The 23,707-nt window shown below is 36.5% G+C and overlaps 1 protein-coding gene across 6 annotated transcripts in view; it reads left to right on the forward strand.

Annotated features, from left to right (window-relative positions):
- The window catches only part of CNKSR2 (connector enhancer of kinase suppressor of Ras 2), a 289,714-nt gene that overhangs the window by 201,492 nt on the left and 64,515 nt on the right, over nt 1-23,707 (forward strand). For 4 of the 6 annotated variants that reach the window (XM_029930402.1, XM_029930398.1, XM_029930400.1 and 1 more), the window contains 2 exons: nt 2,449-2,538; nt 4,065-4,279. In XM_029930402.1, the coding sequence (XP_029786262.1) occupies nt 2,449-2,538; nt 4,065-4,279 (305 nt within the window). The remainder of the gene's footprint in view (nt 1-2,448; nt 2,539-4,064; nt 4,280-23,707) is intronic. The other 2 variants (XM_029930399.1, XM_029930401.1) reach the window with 1 other exon arrangement.

Below are 23,707 nucleotides of genomic sequence, written 5' to 3' on the forward strand. Positions count from 1 at the left end.
ATGATTTCTTAATTATTAAATAATGCTTTTTAAAATGGTACTTTTTACTTGCTGTGCTAAATTTATAACTTTATAACTAGTAAAAGCAAAGACTGATACCTTACAAAAGTACATTTTAATGAAGATTTTGAGGGTTTTTTTATTTAATTCAATACCTTTTTCTCAATTTTATGTTAGCAATATATAGTATACTTCTATTTAAAAATCACTAGAAAGTGTTTAATCTTCTGCAGATTTTTTCGTGTGGTTAATAATATAACCAGACATATCAAAGGTTTAATTACATACCTCAGTGACTTAGCTCCTTGAGAATCTCACAGAAGATAACCAAAATACAACAAATACTATTATGTATTTCATATTCTGTGTATGAAGTATGTTTCTTCTTATTTCTGTGCATATATGTATTTGACTTCAACCAACCAATCAATTCTTTGAAAAGTATTAAACTACTTTAAAATAAGATATAGAGCAAGTAATACAACTGCTTATTTATTGAATAATTCACTTTCCAGAAGATTTTCTTGGTCAACAGTGTTAGAACTGTTGATTACTTCAATTTCACTGCACATGCTGAAATTGAGTTTATTTTAAAAACCAAATTCTGAAGAAATAAGTTGTAGTTTTGAAAACATAGAATTCAGAACATTGAAAATCTGGAAGATTGAATCTGCCAAGCAGTTGAATCTACATGACAAAAGAAGACCTTTCCCAACCTTTATGCCAGGAGGACGGAATATATTGACCTGCATCAGGTCTCCCTAAGCTTTCCCTTTGTAAATGTGCAGAGATCTACTCCATGAGAATTTTGGAGTCTTAGGTGATTGTTTATAAAGTCATTTGCATACTTTGAAAGGAGGCCATTAAATCAACATTATATCTTTTGGCTCTTTAATAATTTTACCATATCTAGTTCCAGGAGCTTAGCAAAATATACTGGTAAACTCTATCATTGTACATAATATAAATCCATAAGGTTACATTTTCCATCGGAACAGAAGTAGAAGTCTCCTAATGGAATTTTTTAAAATACATGGTCATAGTAATTGATCCTGAAAGTTAGCTGGGCAGGGAGGGAAATGAAGAGGATATATAGTGACCAAGAGGTGTTGGAAGGTGAGATCAGTAGATTAAGGAGGATATTTGGACTTGGAATGCTATAGGGATGCACTAGAAATACAGAAGGTGGTAGTTGAAAAGTGAGATATTTGAAGGAATTACAGCCTTTTAAGATGACAGGATTAAGCATATGACCACAGGAATGGGAGGAGAGAACCTCGAAAAACTCAGTGACCAGAGTATTGGAGGGTGAATATTGAAGTCCCCAAGAATCATGGCACAAGTGGTGTTTAGGTGCCTGTGTTCCAACCCTGGCACTGCATACATCCCAACTGTGTGTCCTACAGCCAGTTACATAACCTGTCTCAGTTTCTTCATCTGGTAAAATGAGGGGAAGGATAATATATTTCTCATAAGTATGAGAATTAAACAATTTAATACTTACAAAACCACTTTAGACAATATTGATATATGAGTTAGTACTATTGTCATGATCATCATAGTCACTCGTGGAGTCTTTGCTTTTCTTTAAAGTTTATTTAGCAATTATTGTATGCCACACATTGTACTAGGTATCCTTTTTAAACTTATGTATGATTCTCTTTGGCCCTTGTGTGCTTCAGGAATTTCAAGTTGATCAAAAATAATACCCTGAAGCCTCACCAAAAAGTTATGCTTGAAGTCTGTGCCATGAGTTCTGCTTGCTTAAAGTAAAATGCTGTTTAGTAAGAATATAGATCTAGAGGGGAAACAGAATAGGTCAAAGCAGTGATTACTTGGATCTGGAATCTAGACTTGTTCACAATAGCAAAAGAGATGCTTGGGGACAGAGCCAGCTATAGGCCATAAAAGGGAAAGTAGCCATATTGCTGAAGCATAGTGGTGGATCCAAAATCTATTGTGACAGGAGTTAGAAGCCAGCAAAAATGGAAAGTTAGCATTATAGTGTTTCATCATGAAACAGTGGATTAATGTCCTTGCAGGCAGGTTAAATACAAGGAGCTATTGTCTTGGAGATTGACTATCAAAATGTACATAGACAGTTGGGCATTGGAGAACAAGACAGAAAATGAAGTAAAATCCCTAAAATAATGATACTCTTTGTAAAGGACCATATGCTTAAAGTCTAGGGCTCCTAAGAAAGTAAACCGAGGCTATTCTTAATTATTTATAAAAGAATGCTTTAAAATTGCATTATCATCTGGCCATTTGCCACAGGCAGTTTCACCTTCTGGCTCAAAACACACATTTTTCATCTACACAAATGCCAGCCATAACGTTGCATATGGGTGAGTGTGTTTTGCAGAGTGTAGCTAAAAATCAGTGTTAAGTTTGAGCGGACATGGGGAAGAAAAACAATGTGATGTGAATTTTGTTCTCTGTGTTTAGGCAAGCTACGACCTATATCTATGCCAGTGGAATATAATTGGGTGGGGGACTATGAAGATCCAAATAAGATGAAGAGAGATAGTAGAAGAGGTAAGTGTTCTAGAATTTCAGTGTAGGCTGGGTTATTGGAACAAAAAGCAAATTTCAATGTTCTTTAAATAGGATGTTATGGCTTCAGTGGAAAACTTCATTCTGTCATTGACTTTATGATACACGCAAACCAACTCAGACGAGCATTTGACTATCTTGATATATTATTAAATAGATATCTTCTCTGAATGTCTCTTATGGGATTCAGGGTAGATAAGCACTGTGTTAAAAAATAAATATCTGATTGTTATTTGAAAGTTACTATTTGGATAACAAGGTCAGAAGTGTGAAACTGCATAAAAGAATTAAGTTCAGTGAATAGGAAGAGTTTGTAATCAGTCCCCATTGGTCCGCAACACAACCTCATTACTTTTTGTATTAGTAAAACCTTAAAATGAGCATTGCCATACATGAGTTTACTAATGGAAACTGGGCCACTGACTCTAATGAAAACCATATAGAAATGGAAAAAAATGCTTTGCTTTTTTTCTCTTCTGTTTGCTGTTCAGGGTTATCTTCTTACTTGGGGGTGGGCTACACTTGAAGTATCTACCAAAAGTAAGTTTTTATGTTCACTTATCCTGCTATTGAGGTGAGCCGTAAAGAGAGCCACTGAAAGTCTCACTACTAAGTGGGATTCGAACAACTGTGGATATGGTGGGCTACTTCCACTTTCTGAAATAGAGAGCTATAAAGCTGTATATAAAATATAAAATAAAGCAAAAAACTATTCATAGAATATCAGCTCACTACGTTTCCTTCACAAATATTGAACCCATTTGCCTGTTGAACAGTTACTGTGCAGGATTTACTACACAGGGATAACCAAGCATGAATATCTATCTACTTGACAGTGGTTTCACAGAGTGAGCATTTCAAAAAACGTTGGTGAATACAGGAACATTTAAGTTTCCTTCACATATCTGTATTCATTCCATTTTCCAAACTTTAGTTTCTAACTTCATTTGTTTTATAGAATTAATCAAGAAAAAATAAAAAAGAAACACTTATCATATGCCATTTTTGAGTCACTGTTTTGGCACTTCATATGATAGTGATATCTTGGGGGGGTGCCTTATGAAGTTCTAAGTGCTGGCTATCAGTTTAAGCATAGATTTTATGAACTGAGTTTCCTGATTCTTGGTTCAAAATGTGGGCTTTAACTTGTCCAAGAATGCTACCTAGTCTGCTAGAGGTCAGTGTTTGTCATGGATTTTAGGAGAATCCCCCAGGGGGAACTTGTTAAAAATTTTATGAGCCACACACCCAGAACTTCTGATTCAAGTTTCACAGTGATTCTCATATAGTTGATCCAGAGATAAAACCTAGAGAAATCATCTATAGTCTATTTCGTATTGCCCTATGATCTCAAATAATTAAGGTTCTCTATATTTTCAGTACATAGGTATTTTATAAATTAATCAAGTTAGATTTCTGAAATGAGATCTAATAGCACAATTAGGAGAGAATGGTAAATTTGGAATATTTGCATACTTATATTGGTGTATTTATCTCTTTTTATATAGAAAACTCTCTACTCCGATATATGAGCAATGAAAAAATTGCTCAAGAAGAATACATGTTTCAGAGAAACAGCAAAAAAGACACAGGGAAGAAGTCCAAAAAGAAGAGTGATAAGAGTAATAGCCCGACTCACTATTCATTGCTACCTAGTTTGCAAATGGATGCACTGAGACAAGACATCATGGGCACGCCTGTGCCAGAGAGCACCCTATACCATGTAAGTAAAATTTCAAAGATGCCGTGCTATGGCTTTAATTGGGAGACTGGCAAATGACTCTTTGAGGATAAATTCCAGATATTTTATCTTTATCGTATTGCCAGATTTTCACAGAAGATCCTAAGTTTAAAAAATTTTTGAAAAACCTTGATTTGTTCTTCAGTTCTCCCGTTCATTGAGTTTATATGCACCAGGTTCGATTTTTTAATGAAATAATATGCTCAAATTGATGGAGAATAATAACTAATTAGTTGATTAATCACCTCTAATAATAAACAGTAAATGGATAGCTATAATATTCAATATTAAAGATAGGATTTTTAATATATTTATGATTTCATTTAAAAGTGAGCATCTGTGACCTACTAGACTTGGAGCCTGGTACGCGGGGTAAAACTGAGAACACATAGATAGCACATTATTATATGAAGAGAAAGAAACACCGAGACTTCCGATGTAAATTGATTGTTGTAATGGGTGGGTATAAGAAGTGTAGGAGGAAAATGGGAGGGGGACGGCCTTACCTTTCTGGGGAGTGTTTGCGTGAGGAGTAAAAGACCAGTAGCAGTATTATGGGGAGAAGGTATACGGAGGCACACCACAAGTGTGTGACAATATGCTATGTTCCAGGGACTTCGTGATGCTCAGAATTACCAGTTCACTAAAAACAGGGAAAGCACATGAGGAGGGGGCAGTAGATCGGCTTAGAGGGTTAGGCAGGGCTTAGGATAAAGAGTTTCAAAATAAAGTACTTAGGCTCTTTCTTGCCATGAAAAAAAAAACTACTGAAGAATTTTGAGCTGGGGACGGAAATGATGAGATTGGCTTGTCGGATCCCTCTGTTGCATAGCACTGATGAAGAGGTAGGAGGCCAAAGTCGAAGGCATTATACCCAGGCCAGGTGGATGATGAAAAAGTAGGACAGTAGCAGTTGAGAGAGCAGAGTCTGAGAATCTTATTAACCAGAACATTCACTTAACAAAATCAACCCATTGTATGTCATTTTGACTAAAAGGGAATATTGTTGTGCCAATGTAACTGTAGCTTCTTACTAGGAGCCCTTGAAAATCATGGATTACAAATTTTTAAGTAATTTCAATAACTCTGCTTGGTGATCAGAGTATCAAAAACTTTTAATCTGTCACATGGTAGAAGGCGTATCATCTAGGTATGCAAGGTGTGAAAGATGTAATAATTTATACTTGAATTACTTTTCTGAGCAAATATTTTAAATCTTCTGCTTACTTATTCTATAGCTGTCATAATATTAGAGTATAGAAAAATATTTTCATGTATTTGGGTTAAAGTAGGAGAGCAGTTAGCACTCCTAGATACTCATTCTCTACCCTCTCCAAGCCTCTTCCCCTCTAAGAGAATAGTGCCTGTCTCAAAACCTACTCCTCTAAGTGACTGACAAATCAAATGATTATATATGCCGGAAACATTCATAGTCAGTCTGAATCTTAGCTGTATGAAGGGGACCACTTTTGCTCTCACCAGTCAGAAATGCTGTCTGAACACCAAGATACCTAGAGAATCTAGTGCTCCAGTCAAAAATCTAAACATGAGAAACAGGTGGTCTATTCAAGAATGAAGTTGGTAGTGAGAGATGAGGCTGGAAAAGGAAGAAGAAGCCACTTCACCCAGAGCATGTAAACTACTGAAGAGTTTGGATTTATCCTAAGAGTAGCAATAAGCCATTGAAGGTACACTTAAACACTCAGTCTCTGCCATCCTATCGTGCACATGTGGACAAGAGTATACTATGTGAGGGAGGAAAATAGATGAATCTTGTGGATTGTAAGTTATTAACTTATGGAAGATAGTAAAAAATGAATCAAGCTGGTAATCAGGAATATCCTGAGTATTGAGTATTGTAGAAGAGTGCAAACTGTTACCACTTTTCTGAAGGGCATTATTTAGTTACATGTTATCAAGAACCAGGTTTAGTAACTTCACTTCTAGGAGATTATTCCAGGAAAGAAATCAGTCTCCTTTTGCATCGTACTTTTATTATGTGACTTGAGTCGTTAAGAAGGTATTTCCAATATAGATTATATTTATCCCAATGAACTTTTGACAGAGGGACAGCATGTAAGGAACCTTGTTAATTATGTGGGGGTCGGGGGGAGCAGGGGAGTCCCACCAAGTAACACTGACCCACTAATCCCAGAGTAAGAAGGCTTGACACTTTCTAAGTCTATTCTTTGTTTTCCAAGACACTAAATAATTGCTAGTCCCAAAGTGTATGCCTAACCAGTGTTCAAATGCCTATAACCAATGTTCAAAGGAGAAAACATGTATTACTGACGTTCTCACTAGGCTCTGAGTTTCCTTGAAGACAGTTATCAAGGGAGATTCCACATTATATCTTCCGAACCTCATAACAACCACATTTGCAAGTGACAAAACTCAGACTCAGAAGGATTAAGTGATTTACCCATAACTGTGTTGCAAAAAAATGTGAGCATAGGGACTGGAACCCAGATCACCTCCTCCAGTGATCTTTGCACACTCTACCCTGCTTCTCTGTGCATGGTAGGATTCCTTATGCAAATGAAATTATGCTTTAACTAATTGCATGAATTTTCAAAAAGCTTAAGAAACATGTGCCTTCATATGTTGATTTTCATAACAGTTTCAGTACCTAGATTGATTTGTACCCAGATTTCTCTTTTACTCTGTGTTACTATTTTTTATGAAGTTCAGAAAAAACATACAGAGCTGCTCTTGTTATAAAGCACAAGTAGTTATTTGGCATGATCTATTGCTGAGACTGTGGAGGATTGTAGTTACAATTGCTTGGACCCTAGAGGCAAAACAACGTACACTTAAATGATTGCTTTTTATATTTCACAGGAATGCTTTTTTTATGTTTGCACATACCTATTTAAAAATTAAAGGGTTTTTTCTTATGTTAACTGTCCTAAAACACAAAATCAACATCAATATCTCATCACCTTCATGATGAACCACTAATCTTCATTCTTACCAATTATTCCTTTGGATAGCACAGCCATTTTGAATGGAATGGGGCTGAAGTGGAAGCGGACTATGAAACCTGAGTACTGAGTTTTATAGATTTCTATCTCTGTTATAATATAGTAACTCCCTGTGTTCTGGGTTCAAATTTAGAGAAAATTTAGTTGACTCTAATGGTAGGATTATATCAACATTAAATACCCTTTTAAAAGTGTACTAAAAGAATGTAGTATGTGCGTGTGTGTGTGTGTGTGTGTGTGGCAAAGAGAGAGACACGGTTCTCTCCAAGCAGAGCTAGATTATAATCCCTAATCGTCTATTTTGGAAGATGGCTTGATAAAAATACATGAAGCAAGTCAAATACACTTCAATTTCACTGTGTGACTCATTGCGCTTAGCAATTATAGCAGAAATATTTATTTGATAATAGAGAAGACTGAGAAGTCTATGGTATTGTAAAATATACAGGTTTTTATTAATTCCATGTATTTTTTAAGTTTATATATTTTTCTTTAACTTACTTAAAAGGAAATCACTCACTATGCCCTAACCACCCTGATCATCCACCTTTTTGACATGCTGTGCCCTATACTGAAACTGTTTTTACCCCCTTTTTCCCCTGGCTGACTTCTATCTAAACATGAAATTACAGAGAGGCTTTGCATGATCACTACCCCCTATATTAAATCAGCTTCTCCTATTATAATCTCTTAGCATTCTCTATATTTTCTTCAAAACCTTTTTTATGATTTGTAAGTATATTCCTACATATGCAATGTGTGCCTAGTGTCTTTCTCCCTTGTACATAGTAGGGGTTGCATGTCCATGTGCATGACAGGAAAGGATAGTTTTTCCATCTTGCTCAGCATTATATTTCAACATCTCATGTAGGTATAGTAATTTATAAACGCTCAGTAAGCATGTGATGAATAAATGAGTAAGTAAGTAAATGTGACAGCAACTTCATTGCCTGTCTCACGACGTCTCCGTTGTCCTCAGCCTGCAAACAGCTACCTCCATGTCCTAGGCCAGCCCTGTCCAGCACACACAGGCCTTCACTCAGAATGTATGCGAAGTGGGAATTTCCAGGAACTTATTACCACAGGCTCGGCGTCCCATATGCCAGGGGGGAGCCCTAGGACTTTGAATATCCTCCGCCATGTTTATCTAGTCCACATTACTAAATTCTGCTTTGGTTCTCGCTTCTCTCTCATCACTACCATCTCATTATGGAGGTCGCAGTATACCTGTCAGCCAAGCTTGTTAACAGTATTTTTCAAAAGAGTGTAACTTTATTTTACCTACTCACTGATTCTCTGTCTGAAAATGTGGGAGGTGTTAGCTACCAAAACCCTCATCTAACCTTGAGAGCACAGGAAGAAAAGGCAAACAGCAGTGTGTGTGTGTGTGTGTGTGTGTGTGTGTGTGAGAGAGAGACAGAGACAGAGACAGAGACAGAGACAGAGACAGACAGACAGTGGGACTAGGAGAGGGAGAGGGAGGGAGACAAATTCAAATGTAGTGATAAAAGCCTTTAGATAAAGTATGATTAGATTCGGGTCTTTGTTTTTCCCTTAATAAGGTTGTTCTCACATTAAAGCTTTTAAATTAAGCCCATAAACAAAATAATAATTTATTTTAAATGTACATGCTGACTTGCCAGAACAAGTAAAATTTGATTATGAATCCAGGCAACACGCATGTATACTTTCATAAACTGATTAATGTGATTTTAGATGGCTTATTTAAAACAGATTTAGAGTAGGTGTTCAAAAATCTGGATAATTTTTCATAACATTCCAACATTTATGTAGTTTGTCTTAGTTATTTAGGACATAACAGCAAACATTCAGTTGTTTTACTTCTGACAAATACTTTTATCCATCCTCTTCAACTTGTGAAGGTATTTTTGGTGGAACTCCTGGAAGAAGGAGGTGGAGAGCTATTAAAAGACTTTTTTTTAACTTAACAAGTAGACAAACATTATGAAACAGGCACTATTCTAAGTAATTTATAAATCTTAACTCATTTGATCATCATAACAGCCTTATAAGGAAGGTACTGGTGTTATTCCCATTTTACAGATTAGAAAACTGAGGCACATGGATTAAGTATATAGTAAGTAGTGGAGCTGGAATTTGAACATTAGCAATGTGCCTCTTAACATACTATATTGCCCCTTGGAAAAAAAATAACATAATTTAGCAGAAACTCTACAGCAATTCCAGTAGTGTCAACCATGTGTCAAGCTCAATCTAAATACTGTGGAATATATATTAACTAATAATAATATTGCAACTGCTGCTCTTATTAAGGGCTCACATTTATTGACTGCTTACTAAGTTCCTGTCCTAAGAATTTATACACATTATCTCATTGAATCCTCAAATTGACCTTGTGAGATTGCTACTATTTTTATGTTTATTTTGCAGAACTGAAACAGAGTTTACTTTACTGACAGTAGCACAACTAGAAAGTAGCAGAAGTGAGATGTGAATTCAAGCAGTCTGGCTCTAAATTTCACATTTTTATTTGAATAAAGCCATTTCTACTCATAAGTATTTTACCATCTATTAGAGAAAACAGAGCTATTATTATCACGATAATGCAAAGTATGCTATATTGTCAAGATATAAATATTTATAATTAAATTTATATGTATTCATAAAGGTTGGTTTGTCTAATTGCTACCTGACTTGCTGTATTGTTTTAGGATCAATGAAATTAAAGTAAAACTAAATTTTAGTGGCTAAAAAGCCATCTCCAACCTAACAGTTGTTTATAATAACCACTTTCTCTGCGTTTTGACTTTAATCACTTGGACAGCAGCCATATCAGGGTTACATGATGTTTTCTTCACCAGGGTGCATGCAGACATGTTAGATATTCATTATAAACATTATTGTATTCCCATTTATGTGTATTCTTTGATTCCCTATGGATGGCTTGATTTTTTTCGAGAGTGTTAATGTCATATTAAGAGTAGTTTTAGCAAAGCCCTGCATAGGAACAACCTGGACTGGGAACAGCCTTTCCTTTTGGGCCATTCTACCAAAGCAATGATTCTCCAAGTATAGGCAATCTTTGGCAAAGGGCTCCTACTGGCTGAGGCTTGATGCAGTGATTCTTATAATTTCACAGACTTTCATTTCACTTGTGACTGGATATTGCTTACTAGTAACCTACTGCATGATGTTAAAAGGTTACAAATTAGATAATCTTAAACAGTGCATTAATAGAGTTAGCCAAATATTCTAGTTCACTGTTTCTCCAAGAAGCCTAGTATCCATGCAACTGAGGGTGCACTTGAACACGAACGAATGTAGACAGTTCAGGTTCCTGCCACTTTGGGGAGGAATGCAATATTGATACATCATTAGGATTTGTTTTAAGTTACCTGTAGTTTTTGGTTGCTGTTTCTTTTTCATTATAAACTACCATTAGGCTTCATCGCTTTTGGTTTTAGTTTGTTTTAGGTTGCTTGCTTAAATTTCTAGCATGAGATTCACATTACTCACAATTTTCTAAAAATGATACCATGAATCATCCATTCCACATGATACTTATACAGTCATAAAGTGGGGACAAATGGACCATGGAGTCTGTTGGCCTGTCTTAGGGGGCCACCGTCAAAAAGTGTTAAGATCCACTACTTTCAGTGGAAGCCAGTCTTTTTGATTTCATGTTTGAACAAATGTAGGTTTCCTTCTGCTAGTTCCTGGTTAGATAATGGCTGCCAGGAAACAAAACACCAAATCTGGCTTAATTAGTGAGGCATCATGCAAAACAGGACACATATACACACAAAGAGAATTTGGAATTATTGAAATTTATTAAATTTGAATCTCATTACAAGTTCCTTGTTGCCTTTGTAAAAATGAAGCCTAAAGTCTGTTGAGAAGTTTCTGACTTGGTTGTTAAGGTCAATATTTGGAGACATACCTGCCTTGATCAGAGAGTTTACAGAAGCCCCCTTCTCTCATGTTGTAGACCTATGTCTTCCAGCTTTCTAGCCTCAGAAAAATGTCTTCAAATTTTGTTGGCAGTAGGCCTTTTTTGCTCCCATAGTCATCTGACCCACATTACTTCACCACCTTAACTCCTTTAATCAAGCATCTTAAGTTTAATAAAATGCCAGGCAAAATTATTTTACCCCTAGAACTCTTTAAAGCCTCTTCTGGCTGAAGGACCATAATCTATATCAAATTATTTTCTTCACTCAGCTCCTAAAATCTATTACCACCTTGATGGTTTTGGCATCCTCTAATTCTACAGAACTATAGGCCTAATGATTCACTGTGTATACACAAATTTCATCCAAAGATTCCTTTTAACAGACTACATGTCTGCATCTCTTGGCCCATACCTGATATGAGAAGGAAGTTTAAGGCACAGTTGTTGACTACTGTTCCATTCTAGTTTCTTGAAGGTAACTTTTCATAAAAACAATGTTAAATTGTTTGTAGCCTTCATGGACTCTTCATTGGTTTTTGGCTCAGGCAGCAACTGACAGTGGGCCAGAGTTCACAGACTCAACCTAGAATCTCAGTTCTAAATGATATTACTAACTCTATTTTTTAACATCTCTGCAAATATCAGGCTAAGCCAAGAACAGGATCCTAATAGACTTGAACCCAAAACCATCTGAAATATTGAGAAATAGATCAGTGTTTCAGTTCCTTAATGTGCAAATAATTTTAAATTAACTAGATTCAAACTTTCCTGCTATAAAAAAGAGTAGATTAAGTTATCTCTCATATTTTATTTTATTATCATAAATTTGGAGTAGCCTCAAGAGACAATGGTTCTTATATCTGACTTCTCTGGGTAAAAGAAGAGAATTGACTTTTCTGAAGTTCAGATGGCCACAAATAATGTACTTATAGAACATGAGCTTGAAGTTAGCTGTATGCATCTAGACACATTTCTGAACCTCAGTTTCTCATCAGTAAAAAGAGGATAATACTTACCTAACATGACTATTTCACGATTAAATCATGTGCATAAAGTTTTTTTCCACTATGCTGCTGAGTACATGGTAACTATTTTAATGCCATATGGAAAGGAAATTAATTCATATACATTGGAAGGGAATTTACTTCCTGTTGAGCAAATCAGAAAGCTTTCTAGGACTAAAGCATATATTCTCTTTGGTTATTAATGAGTGTAGCAGTTAGGGTTCAATCAGTGAAGAAGCTCTAAGTGACATGGAATGAAGGACTAGATCTTACTCATTTGAGCAGCTGCTTAATTAAGATGCCTCAGCACCGTCAGTGATCATGAAGAATATCTGGATGTGAAGCCAGGGAGATCAAGATAAACTAGAACCCATGAGCACAAACTTGAACCTTGTCTCCAACTTCAACAGCAAAGCTGATGCCTTCCACCATGGTGATTCACAGGCTCCCAGTCCAGCACTTCAAGGAGCTGAAGTTGTAGGCTCAGCTGCTGACTCATGCATATGAACAAGCAGCAGAACAGTGACAATATACGTGAGCCACAGCAGTGACTGACATCCTGCACCAACCTTCAGAGCACAAGGGCTGCTGCCTCACTTTTGTTCTCAGAAATTCACACAAATTTATTTGTGGCCAGTCCGAACTAGAACCATACAGAGAAGAGAATTCTGAAACACATAGTTTCAGCTTTCCTAACGTGACACAGGAGGAAGCCAGCACACTGAGATTTCCTTTTCTGTGGCCACTGTAGGCGCCTACCAGGTAAAATCTCCTTTGAAAATTCTCTAATGACAGTCTTTATGAACATCAGGGGTAAAATGAAAAATTTTAAATTATGGTAAATCTGGAGTGAACTCAATGTACAGCCCACCTCTCTGATGGTATCATTGCTATAGCCCACTGACTTAATCTTCCAAAGCATATACTGGAAAATATAACTTCAAGTTGTCATGTACCTACGTTCAATCAAGAGGTTGACTAATAGAAGTAATAATTAGGATAACATGTCTAATTTACCTAAAGGGGTTTGTACTTAATAAAATGTGTTCAACAATTCCTTAGAAAATCTCTTTGCATACTCTGAGGAAGAGTACCACAAGGCTGATACCTGGACCACGTTATCTCATCCACTTGGTGACTCTCCTTCACATAGTTGCATTTTAGCATCGTGTACTCATTTTGCAATCAGATGACTGCCCGAAGAAACAGCCATATGAAATCCACTTCTCTGTTTGCTATAAAAATATTTTTAAGGATATTATGTTTTCTACTCCTTTATGTCCTCCCCCTTATATGTTTGTATAATTGGCTAAAAGCATTGGCTCCCTATGATAATAATGTATGGGAAATATGTGATACAATATGTGGTACTGCAATAGTACACAAATACTCTTAGTATCTTTCCTTCAACCAACTCCCAAAGTGTCCTCACCTGTGGGCTGAGAACAAGCCAAACCTAATCTAGGTGCATTTAAGGCCACCACTCTGGAGAAATGGCAGCAAACATCGGGCTCTATAGAAATCTAATTTTTCATATCTGAGCTTGCATAAATTGTTTTCTTTCTCTTACTCAGTTTTATCATTTACAAGATGAGTGTAGCACTGCAGAGAGGACTCTGGAAAATGCCATCTAAATTGATACCATAATGATGATTTGATTCCTGCTACAAACACAGAATTAAAAGAAAATTCCCATCAAGTCCTTCTTTTCCTTCTGTTAGATAAAAACAGTTTTGCTTTCTTGGTCTCAAAATCGTGTCCTACTAGATGGCTCAGTATGGAAGAGAAGGAAGAATACGATTTACCTTTCTCAATTATTTTATTATCATATACATAGTGACTTATAAAACTTTCTAAATTTAATTTTTATTTTTACCCAGTATTCTTTCTGAAAGATTTTCTGATAAGAAAAAAAAATCTCCAGATCAAGGGAACTGCAGCAAACAGTAGCAGATGTAGAAACATGTGAAGTGGTTGTCTTGGACAGTTTGTCTAGTCTATAAAAGCAAAAGTCTCAGAATAAGAGCTGCATAAAAACATACTATTAGCCATAAATGTATTTAGATAAAAGCTAGCATTCTTGGAATCAATTACACTGACATGGCAAGAATATCACATTGAGAAAATCTGTACAATGTATCAGAGCAACAAACCTAAAAACAAAGGTATCCAGAAAAGGCTGGTTGGTTTCATATTCTTCTAAGCCAGTAAGTCAATAGCCAGGAAAATTTTTCAATAGTTATGATTCAGTAATATCATTGTTGACATCATTATCATGCCATATACAGTGACTTCATTTGACAATCTTAGGCTTTGTGCATTCTTCATGAGGTGATTATTTTTATATTACTTATTTCTCTTTTCTTTTATATATAATTTATTTCCTTGTCACTAAGTAGTCTTCAGAAGGAAAATCTGGTTCTCTCAGGTTTTTCTGATCATAAACGTTTCTTTGAAGATGGGCGAACCTACCCTGATTTCTCTCAGACCCAAATGTTGATAGTTTGTCAAATAGAAGTGTCAGAAGCAAGAACTGCCCTAGATCTGCTTTTCACCTGTTTAGACTGTCTGCCTCCATCTTGTGCAAAATCTGTGTTCATTATACACATTAATCAAGCACCCCAAAATAGCTGTGTCTAATATGGCTGACGATAACTTATTTCCATACATAATACAGCTTCAGAGTAAACTTAAGTGCCTTTCAATGAATAATCTAGCATTAAGTGTCAAGACTGATGCTGATTATGGGTATACATGATTCCTAAAACATCAGTAATTGGATGTACATTAGTGACTAAGGAAAATGGCTGTTTTTCCCCTTCATTTTAAAGTCAGAATCATGTACAGTTAGTTACCTATGAGACATTCTAAGAGCATTTGGTCCAAATCCCTGATGTTGCTGATGAAGAAATAGAGGTCAAGAATAGTTCAGTGATGGAGCGCCTGGGTGCCTCAGTCAGTTAAGCCTCTGACTTCAGCTTGGGTCATGGTCTAGCTCATGGTTTTTGAGTTCAAGCCCCACATCGGGCTGCCTGCTGTAAGCACAGAGCCCATTTTGGATCCTCTGTCTCCCTCTCTCTATGCCCCTCCCTCACTTTCATTCCTCTTTCAAAAATAAACATTTTTAAAAAAGAAGAATTCAGTGACTTGACTGCAATTATAGAGCTGGAATGTGGGCTGGAATACGAAGAACTAGAAGTCAGGTTGCTCCAGTGGCACAAAGCATCCCATTCTTGCTGAAGTACAAACTTTCCAAGTGTGTCACTCCAGCTGGTGTGTTCAGAATAAACCAAAGGGGCTGACGTAAGTGTGGGCGCAGAGAGTCAAGATAGGATCTGGTTGATTCCAGGGAGAGATGATAGTGGCTTAGCCCTGGCTCTGAAGTCAAAGTGCTGAGAAGAGGTTGGACTCCAGATATGTTTAGAAGGGAGAGTGGACAGAATGTGCTGACAGATTGCACATGAGATGCCATAATGCATAGCCTTAGTGTCCTGCACACATAGGTGGCTAGTTAACTGATTTCATGCTTTCAACAGATAATTGTATGTCAGGTCCTGTGCTTGGAGCTGAATATAGCGTGCTGAGCTAAAGCAGATGGTTTCTGCCTTCATAGAATCTCATGCAGTAGTTAAAAACCACATCTTGAGAAAGTGAACCAAGTAATTTTAAGGCATTGCATAACAATCAGCAGTGTATCAGGTGAAAAATTGCATAACACAATGAATCAGCTCCAAGAGATTTCTCCTGTGTAAAGAATTAATGGAGAGGCAGGCTTGCCTTATTTGGATCACTGATTCCCTCATCGGTATTGACATAGGGTTTTTTAATTGCACTGAGTTCAATTAACACTGTTAATAGGTTTGAATAAAATGTTATTGCACTCCCATCCTTGTCTAACTTGGCTGAGCCTTATTACCTTTCTGTACATTAGTTTCTATATCGTTTGCAAAATTAAAATATTAACATGAGCCTTCTTCTAATGAAAATATTATGATTAATGGTTGCAAGAAAAAAAGAAAAACCCTGAAAATCTTTATTTTAATCCACAGAGCAATATAACTTGCTAATTAAAATTGACAAAAGCATGAAAATTAGAAATTAATAAAATGTTTCCAGTTTGAATTACCTCCATTATTTAAAGGTGTTACCCTTAATATCTTTCTGTTTTGTAGAATCCTTCCTTTCACATAGCAGTGAACTTATATCACATGTCATGAGAGGTTTTCTTAAGTGAAAGTCATGTCAGAAACTGTTTTTCTTTACTCTCACATTGTTACTATGACTATAGAATACTTACTTGGGAGGCAGTATTGCCCAGAGTGGTTAGGAGAACAGGTTTGGGGATTGACAGATCTGGATTTCAATTTTAAATGCCACTATCTTTGTGGTCCTGAGCTAATTGTTTACACATTCTGTGTCTCAATTTTCTCTTCTTTAAAATGGGGTTAATGATAACCACTGTAGAGATTTATTATAAGGATTAAGATCAGTAACTGATATAGAGTCCCTAAAACTATGCCTGACAGAAGCTCTCTGTAAATAATTATTGTGATCCTAGAATGACAGTTCTTATTTCCCAAGGAAACCCTTCTTAGCTACTTACCATTAATGACTCTTCTTCCCACCTTACCATCCCATAGGAAAAGTGGAATCACCTTATGAGATCCTGTACAAGATTCAATCACTTCCTCTATTGTGCACAGTATTCTTTTGATGAAACATTGATTCTGCCTAACCTAATGAGTTTGACCTCTAGATTCTCCTTGCCAATTATTGCCTTTTTATTCTTATTTGACTGCTAATTTATTAGCATGCTTAGTGTTTTTAAAAACATTCTTATTTTTTTTAGTGCATGTGGAATCATTTGCAGTCACCATAAGTCAGGTTGGCTTTATTGACAGAACCCAGAACAACCTGCCCCCACTGTACTCATAGACCTTGTGTGTGAGCAGTGTCTCTTCCCCTTCCTGCTCACTTCACAGTTTCCCTCTCAAGCAACAGAATGTGAGGCTACCACCATCAGGAAACGTGTTCAATTCTATGCTGTTTTTTCTTTAAAGTGGAAGATGTCTTGATTTAATATTTAGTCCTATTAGCATCTCACCCCACTTCCTTATATTTAGGCCTTTTATTCTGCCATCGGGGCACTAATGAGAAAGTAAGGCAAAATACTTTTCTTTGTAAAATATTTAAATCTCAAAGGCTTTTGTTATTTAAAAATTAAATAAGTAAGTAGCTATCATTTATCCCAAGTGTTTCAAATTGCTAAGCACCTTCTTTTCTTACGTATAAGAAAATAAGCTATTCGTTTGACTAGTCACTGCAGAAATGTTGGAACTTTGCAGAAAATTACAGTAAGAGGAAGTTGCTATATTGCAACAAGAGTGTATTTTGATTGCAAATTTTTCCATAAGTGTGGCAATTTGCAACTTGAGAAGAATTTAATAGTAGCTGAGCTTTCAAAATGTAACACAGAAACTGTCATTTTCTTCCACAATCAAAATAAGTGCTTCTGAAAGTTTCAAGATAAGAATGACCCAAATTACCCTCCCCCACAATTCCTCATCCAAAAGAGGGGGGAATGGAGTTTGAACAGAACATCTGTGGACAAAATGAAAGATAAATGGTCTTTTCAGGCAAATGTCTGAAAAAGGGATCTTTTATAGACAAACAGAATACTATTGCATGCATCGCCATGGTTAAGTAGAGGATCAACAATACTTTCATAATGGCCTTTTATTTTAGCACATTCTATTTTTATGGGTAGAATTATGATTTCAACGCATCCATTCATAATTCATCATATAATTATTTGCATATATATCTTTTGACACAGATTTAATGTCCTTTTGCCAGCCACATCTTGAATTCAAGTTTAAACTGTTAAGTGCACTAAGACTATCTAAGTGCAAGTAACGCTAAAGGAGGGTGGATAAAAAGGAATATTTCTTATCTACCAAAAGAACCAGTCGACTAAAGGATAGACCAGTACATTGATTACTTGGAAAAGGATACCTAACTTGTTTATTTCCCCTGCTGAAGGACTTCTTCAGGTTAAAACAATCACTTTAAGACTTTAATTAAGATAACATGGGGCCAGAAGGGGACAACTGACTGGCTTAGTAAGTTGTGTCTGGCTTCAGCTCACTTCATGATCTCATGGTACATGAGCACCTGGGTGGCTCAGTTGGTTAGGCATCTGACTCTGGATTTCCACCCAGGTTCATGAGCTCGAGCCCCACATTCGGCTCTGCACTGACAACGCAGAGCCTGCTTGAAATTCCCTCTCTCTTTAACTCCCCTGCTCATGGTCTCTGTCCGTCTCTCTCTCTCTCTCTCAAAATAAATAAACTTAAAAAAAAAGACTACATCCTTGCTCTTTATTGATCGTTTGCTCAGCTTCCATTCATTCAACCAGTATTTATTGAGTACTTCCTCTGTACTAGGCCCTGTCCTAGGCAAAAGATAAAACAGTGCATAAAATAGAATTCCTCTTTTGTGCTATTTATATTTGGAGGGTAGACTTGGTAATGAACAAGAAATATAAGTATACTTTATTTTTTAAGTTTATTCATTTATTTTGAGAGAGAGAGAGACGTGAGCATGGGAGGGGGCAGAGAGAGAATCCCAAGCAAGTTCCATGCTTGCTGTCAGTGCAGAGCCTGATGCACGGCCAAAACTCATGAAGCACTGCAGGATCATGACGTGAGCCGAAATCAGGAGTCAGTCAGTCAAGCCTCCCAGGTGCCCCTGAGTACTTTAATAATGCTGAGTGCTAAGGAGAAAAATAAAGCAGGAAGTATTGAGGGCAATGAGAATAACAGGGAAGCCTAGGAAGAATTTACTAAAAAGGAAGCTTTTGAGTAATGATCTGAAGAAGATAAGGGAATAAGCCACAACAACATCTGGGCAAAGAACATCTCAGACAAAAGGAACAACAAAAGTAAAGACCCTGAGATGGGATTCTACTTGGCATGCTCTAGGTACAGGAAGTGTGGCTGGAGTGAAGTTAGCAAGAGTAGGGACAGAAGGCAAAGGGCCAGGCCATACAGAGCCTTCAAGGTCTTTGCAAGGATTTTGGCATGTGTTCAGAAGGAAATGAGAAGCCATTTGAGAGTTTTGTGTAGAGGAATGACATGACTCAAATTACATTTTAAAGGAATCACTCTGGATTTTTTTTTAAAATAGAGAGGCTAAGAGCAGAGGCAGAGAGAGCAGTGGGAGATATTTCATTAATCCAGGTAAGGAATGATAGTGGCTTAGACCAGGATGTCACTAGTAGAAATAGTAAGAAGTCATATTGTAAACATATATTTAAGACAGAGTTTATATAGCTTGCTGGTGGATTGGCCATGGGATGTAAGAAAAGAGTTAAGGATGACTTCAAGATTCTGAATGTGAGCCACCGTGAGGGTAGGGGGTATTTACTATTTACTATTTACTAAGGTATGGAAGACTAAGAGAGGAGCAGATTGGTTGATGTGTAATGGATATCATAAGGTCTATTTTGTATACATTAAATCTATTGAGTTAGGACACCTGCAGCTCAGCCAAGAAGTCCCAGCTAATGATATGAAGTCATAAATTACTAAAGATCAGAGTTTGTAGACATTCTTAGGGAGAAAGTTTAAAGAACTTTCACCCAGATGCTCACTACAATGAACACAAACTATTAGTGAGGGCATTAAAAAGATTTTATTGAATGATAATTTAGGAAAGAAGATAAAAATACATTTTAAAGGCAGATGATCATCACATATGCTTATAAAAGGAATCTATTTTGGGTGGTCAATAAGCATTAACGAGTTTATGCTTTAAATATATCCACACACTGTCACACCCTCACCCTACTACAAACATAAAAGGATATGATCATGATCAAAAACAAGATCTAGTCTCCAAGGACCAGAAAAAAACAAAGTTTCTTAGTGATAAATGGGAACTAAGGCACATACTTGATAGCTTCTGAGTCCTGAAAGAGGTAGAGATGGCTAGGAGTCTACCATAATGGGTATCAGAGAACAAATGAACTGCAACTATTTCAGGAAACGGAACTGACTCACTGACTGAAACCAACTGGGAAAACAAGCAGAGCTTCCTCGCCCATGAGTAAGGAGGTTGAATAAAAAAACAGCCACTGACCAGAGCTATGATTTGTACATGGGTGATACTTTCCTAACTAAATACAAATTATGGAAAATCCACAAAAGCCCTTAAAATAAATTTTGAAATAATAACAGGATGATTAAGAGCAGTGTATATTTGGGGCATCTAGGTGGCTCAGTTGGTTAACTATCTGACTTCTGCTCAGGTCATGATCTTGTGGTTCATGAGTTCGAGCCCCACATCAGGCTCTCTGCTGTTGGCATGCAACCTGCTTTGGATCCTTTGTCCCCCCACCCCCACTTCCTCCTCTGCTCATTCTCTCCCTCTCAAAATAAAGAAACTTAAAAAAAGAACATTGGATATTCAAAAGAGCCAATACTGGGGTGCCTGGGTGGCTCAGTCAGTTAGGCATCCAACTTCAGCTCAGGTCATGATCTCGCAGTCTGAGTTCTAGCTCCACGATGGTCTTGTGCTGACAGCTCAGAGCCTGGAGTCTGCATTGGAACCTGTCTCTCCTTCTCTTTCTCTGCCTCTCCCCAATTCACAGTCTGTCTCTCACAAATAAATAAATGTTAAAAAAATTTTTTTAAAGAACCAATACCAACTAGACGTCCTGGATGTATAAAATATAGTCCACGAAATAAACACTCTATAAGTAGGATAAATTTGGACTGGATACAATAAGAGAGAGAATTGGGAAATTAGAAGACATCAGAATAAATTTACCTAACAAGCATTATAGAAACATGAAAGGATAAAAACATATGAAAGATACATGGATGATAAATTGAGAGGTGTCAACATGTCTTCAGGAAAAAAAAGAGACTGGTAAAGAAGACCATTTGAAGACATAAGACATGAGACTTTTGAGAATTAAGGAAATTATACATTCAAGTACAATACAATGCATGTGAAATAGGATTAATTAAAAGAAATTATAACATAGATGCTTTATAGTACAATTGCAGAATATCAGGGATAAAGAGAAAAATATTTTAAAAGCTACAGACAGTCTAAAGACAAACTATAACCAATGAGAGAGTAGCTACAGATGTCTTAAGAGTAGCAATAAATGCCAAAAGCAATCAAAGTAATATATTCAAAGTGCTGGGAGAAAACTAATTTCAACCCAGTATTCTATGCCCAGCTAAACTATTATTCAAGAGTGAAGGATTTTTATATTTTCAAACATAAAAATTAAGAAGAGCTTGATACTCACAGTCTGTTATGAAAGAACTTCTAAAGGATATACTTAAGCATGGACCTGGAAGGATGATCTGAAGCTAATAAGAAAAATACAAAAAATATATATATTATAAATTTTCACTGTCAAGAGAAAAGCATTCATCATCATGGAAGCAAAGATTCCAGCCCTCTTTCTCTTTCTCTTTTTTTTAGTCATAGCACTTTATGTGATCTGCTGTGTTAGGTGTTATAGTCATGTGTTAATGTCATGTTTATGTTAGATTTTTAATGATGTCCTTAGAAACTGGAAAAAAAGTGATACCAGTGAAATATTTGTCACTCAGAATGAATACTTCCACCAGTTTTACTAGAAAAGACTACACAGGATTATAAATTTACCTCAGGAGTGCTTAATCACAGTGTTGCTGATGATATAAGAAAACCTTCACTGTCAGGAGCTTATTTATGCACATGAACAATGACCAGTTTTTAATATATTTGTAAAGACTCTTGATTATGAGGCTGTTTCAGGGGTCCCCAAGATCACACACATCTTCACTTATTCACTAGGAAGACTCATAAGAGTCAGCATGTAGTTCTGCCGAGATTTACAGCAGTGACACAGCAAAGATGTGTAGTCAGAGCAGTAAGGAGAAAACACACCCATGAAACCTGGAGAAATCTATGTGCAGGCTTCCTGTGCTCTCCTTGTGGCAGATTGTGCAGAGTGCACTCTCATCCAAACGGCAAAAATGCAGTCACAAGTGTAGTGTCTCTGCCCAGGGAAGTACATTAAAGACTCAGCACTGAGGTGTTGTATTGGGTTGGGCATGTAGACATCCTCTGTGTAGCAACTACAAAAATTCTAGATTCCTGAAAGGAAAACAGGTGTTTAGTCCATGGGCAAAGCAGTCTTATTGCTTAGTGAATCTCATGTCATTTGAGGGAACTGTTTACCAGCCAAGTTCCCAGATGCCAGCGGAGGGTCAACCTTGGCAAGCAGGCCCTTCTAAGATAGCAGCCTCAAACTGCTGTATTAACTCTTTTCTGCAAAGACCTATTTCCTTAGCTGTAGTTTTCACTGTTTTTTCTTATGACTTTCAAAAGCATATACAGGTGACCCTTGGACAATGCAAGTTGTTCAGTTATATGTGAACTGCATGGGTCCACTTATATATGGATTTTTTCAATAAGTAGGGAAAAATTTTAGAGATTTGTGACAATTTGAATAAAACCTGATGGGCAAACCACATTGCCTAGAAATACTAAGAAAAAATAAGAAAAAGTTAGGTATTATTGTAAGAATACAATGTATAATATATATAGCATACAAATTGTGTTATTTGACTGTTCACATTATTGGGGACACTTCTGGTCAAAAGTAGGCTACTAGTTAAGTTTTGGAGGAGTCAATAGTTATAAGGTTGGTGCCCTTAACCCCCACATTGTTCAAGGGTCTACTGTACTTCAATTAATTTTTTTACTTTAGATAATGTCATGTCACTTGAACAAATAATAAAATCTCTCTTAAGATAATTTTATTGTTATATATATAATATATACAAAAGACATCTATGGCTTTGTTTCTTTGAATGTTCGATAAACCTATATTGTGTGCCTAGAAGTTCTTGGGTTTCAACAATGTGTACACTGATTATTCTCTGTAATCACAATCAGTATGAAAATATATTTATGGGGAAAGAAAAGATAATCTTATTAAAAAGAAAATGTGGAGAGCATAAAGTATGTTTTGTGTAGATTTTATTTTTTTTAATGTTTTATTTATTTTTGATAGAGATAGAGACAGCGTGAACGGGGAGGGTCAGAGAGAGAGGGAGACACAGAATCTGAAGAAAGGTCTACGGGCTTGTGTAGATTTTAAAATAGACCTCCAGGATCTAAGGAATAGCATGCAAAAAGCATAGGAAGTATCTTCTATAACTCAGTTCTTTCGATCTGTCTTTTGTCAATGTAGCTTCCTAAAAACAAACCACCCCCATCTTTGTCATTTTTAAAAGTAATCAGCATGAGTGGATTATATATACACAATGGAGTGTGGTATATATACACAATGGAGTACTACATGGCAATGAGAAAGAATGAAATCTGGCCATTTGTAGGAAAGTGGATGGACCTTGAGGGTATCATGCTAAGCGAAATAAGTCAGGCAGAGAAGGATAGATACCATATGTTTGCA

The sequence above is a fragment of the Suricata suricatta genome, chromosome X (genome assembly GCF_006229205.1).
Source record: "Suricata suricatta isolate VVHF042 chromosome X, meerkat_22Aug2017_6uvM2_HiC, whole genome shotgun sequence".
NCBI classification, from domain to species: domain Eukaryota; kingdom Metazoa; phylum Chordata; class Mammalia; order Carnivora; family Herpestidae; genus Suricata; species Suricata suricatta.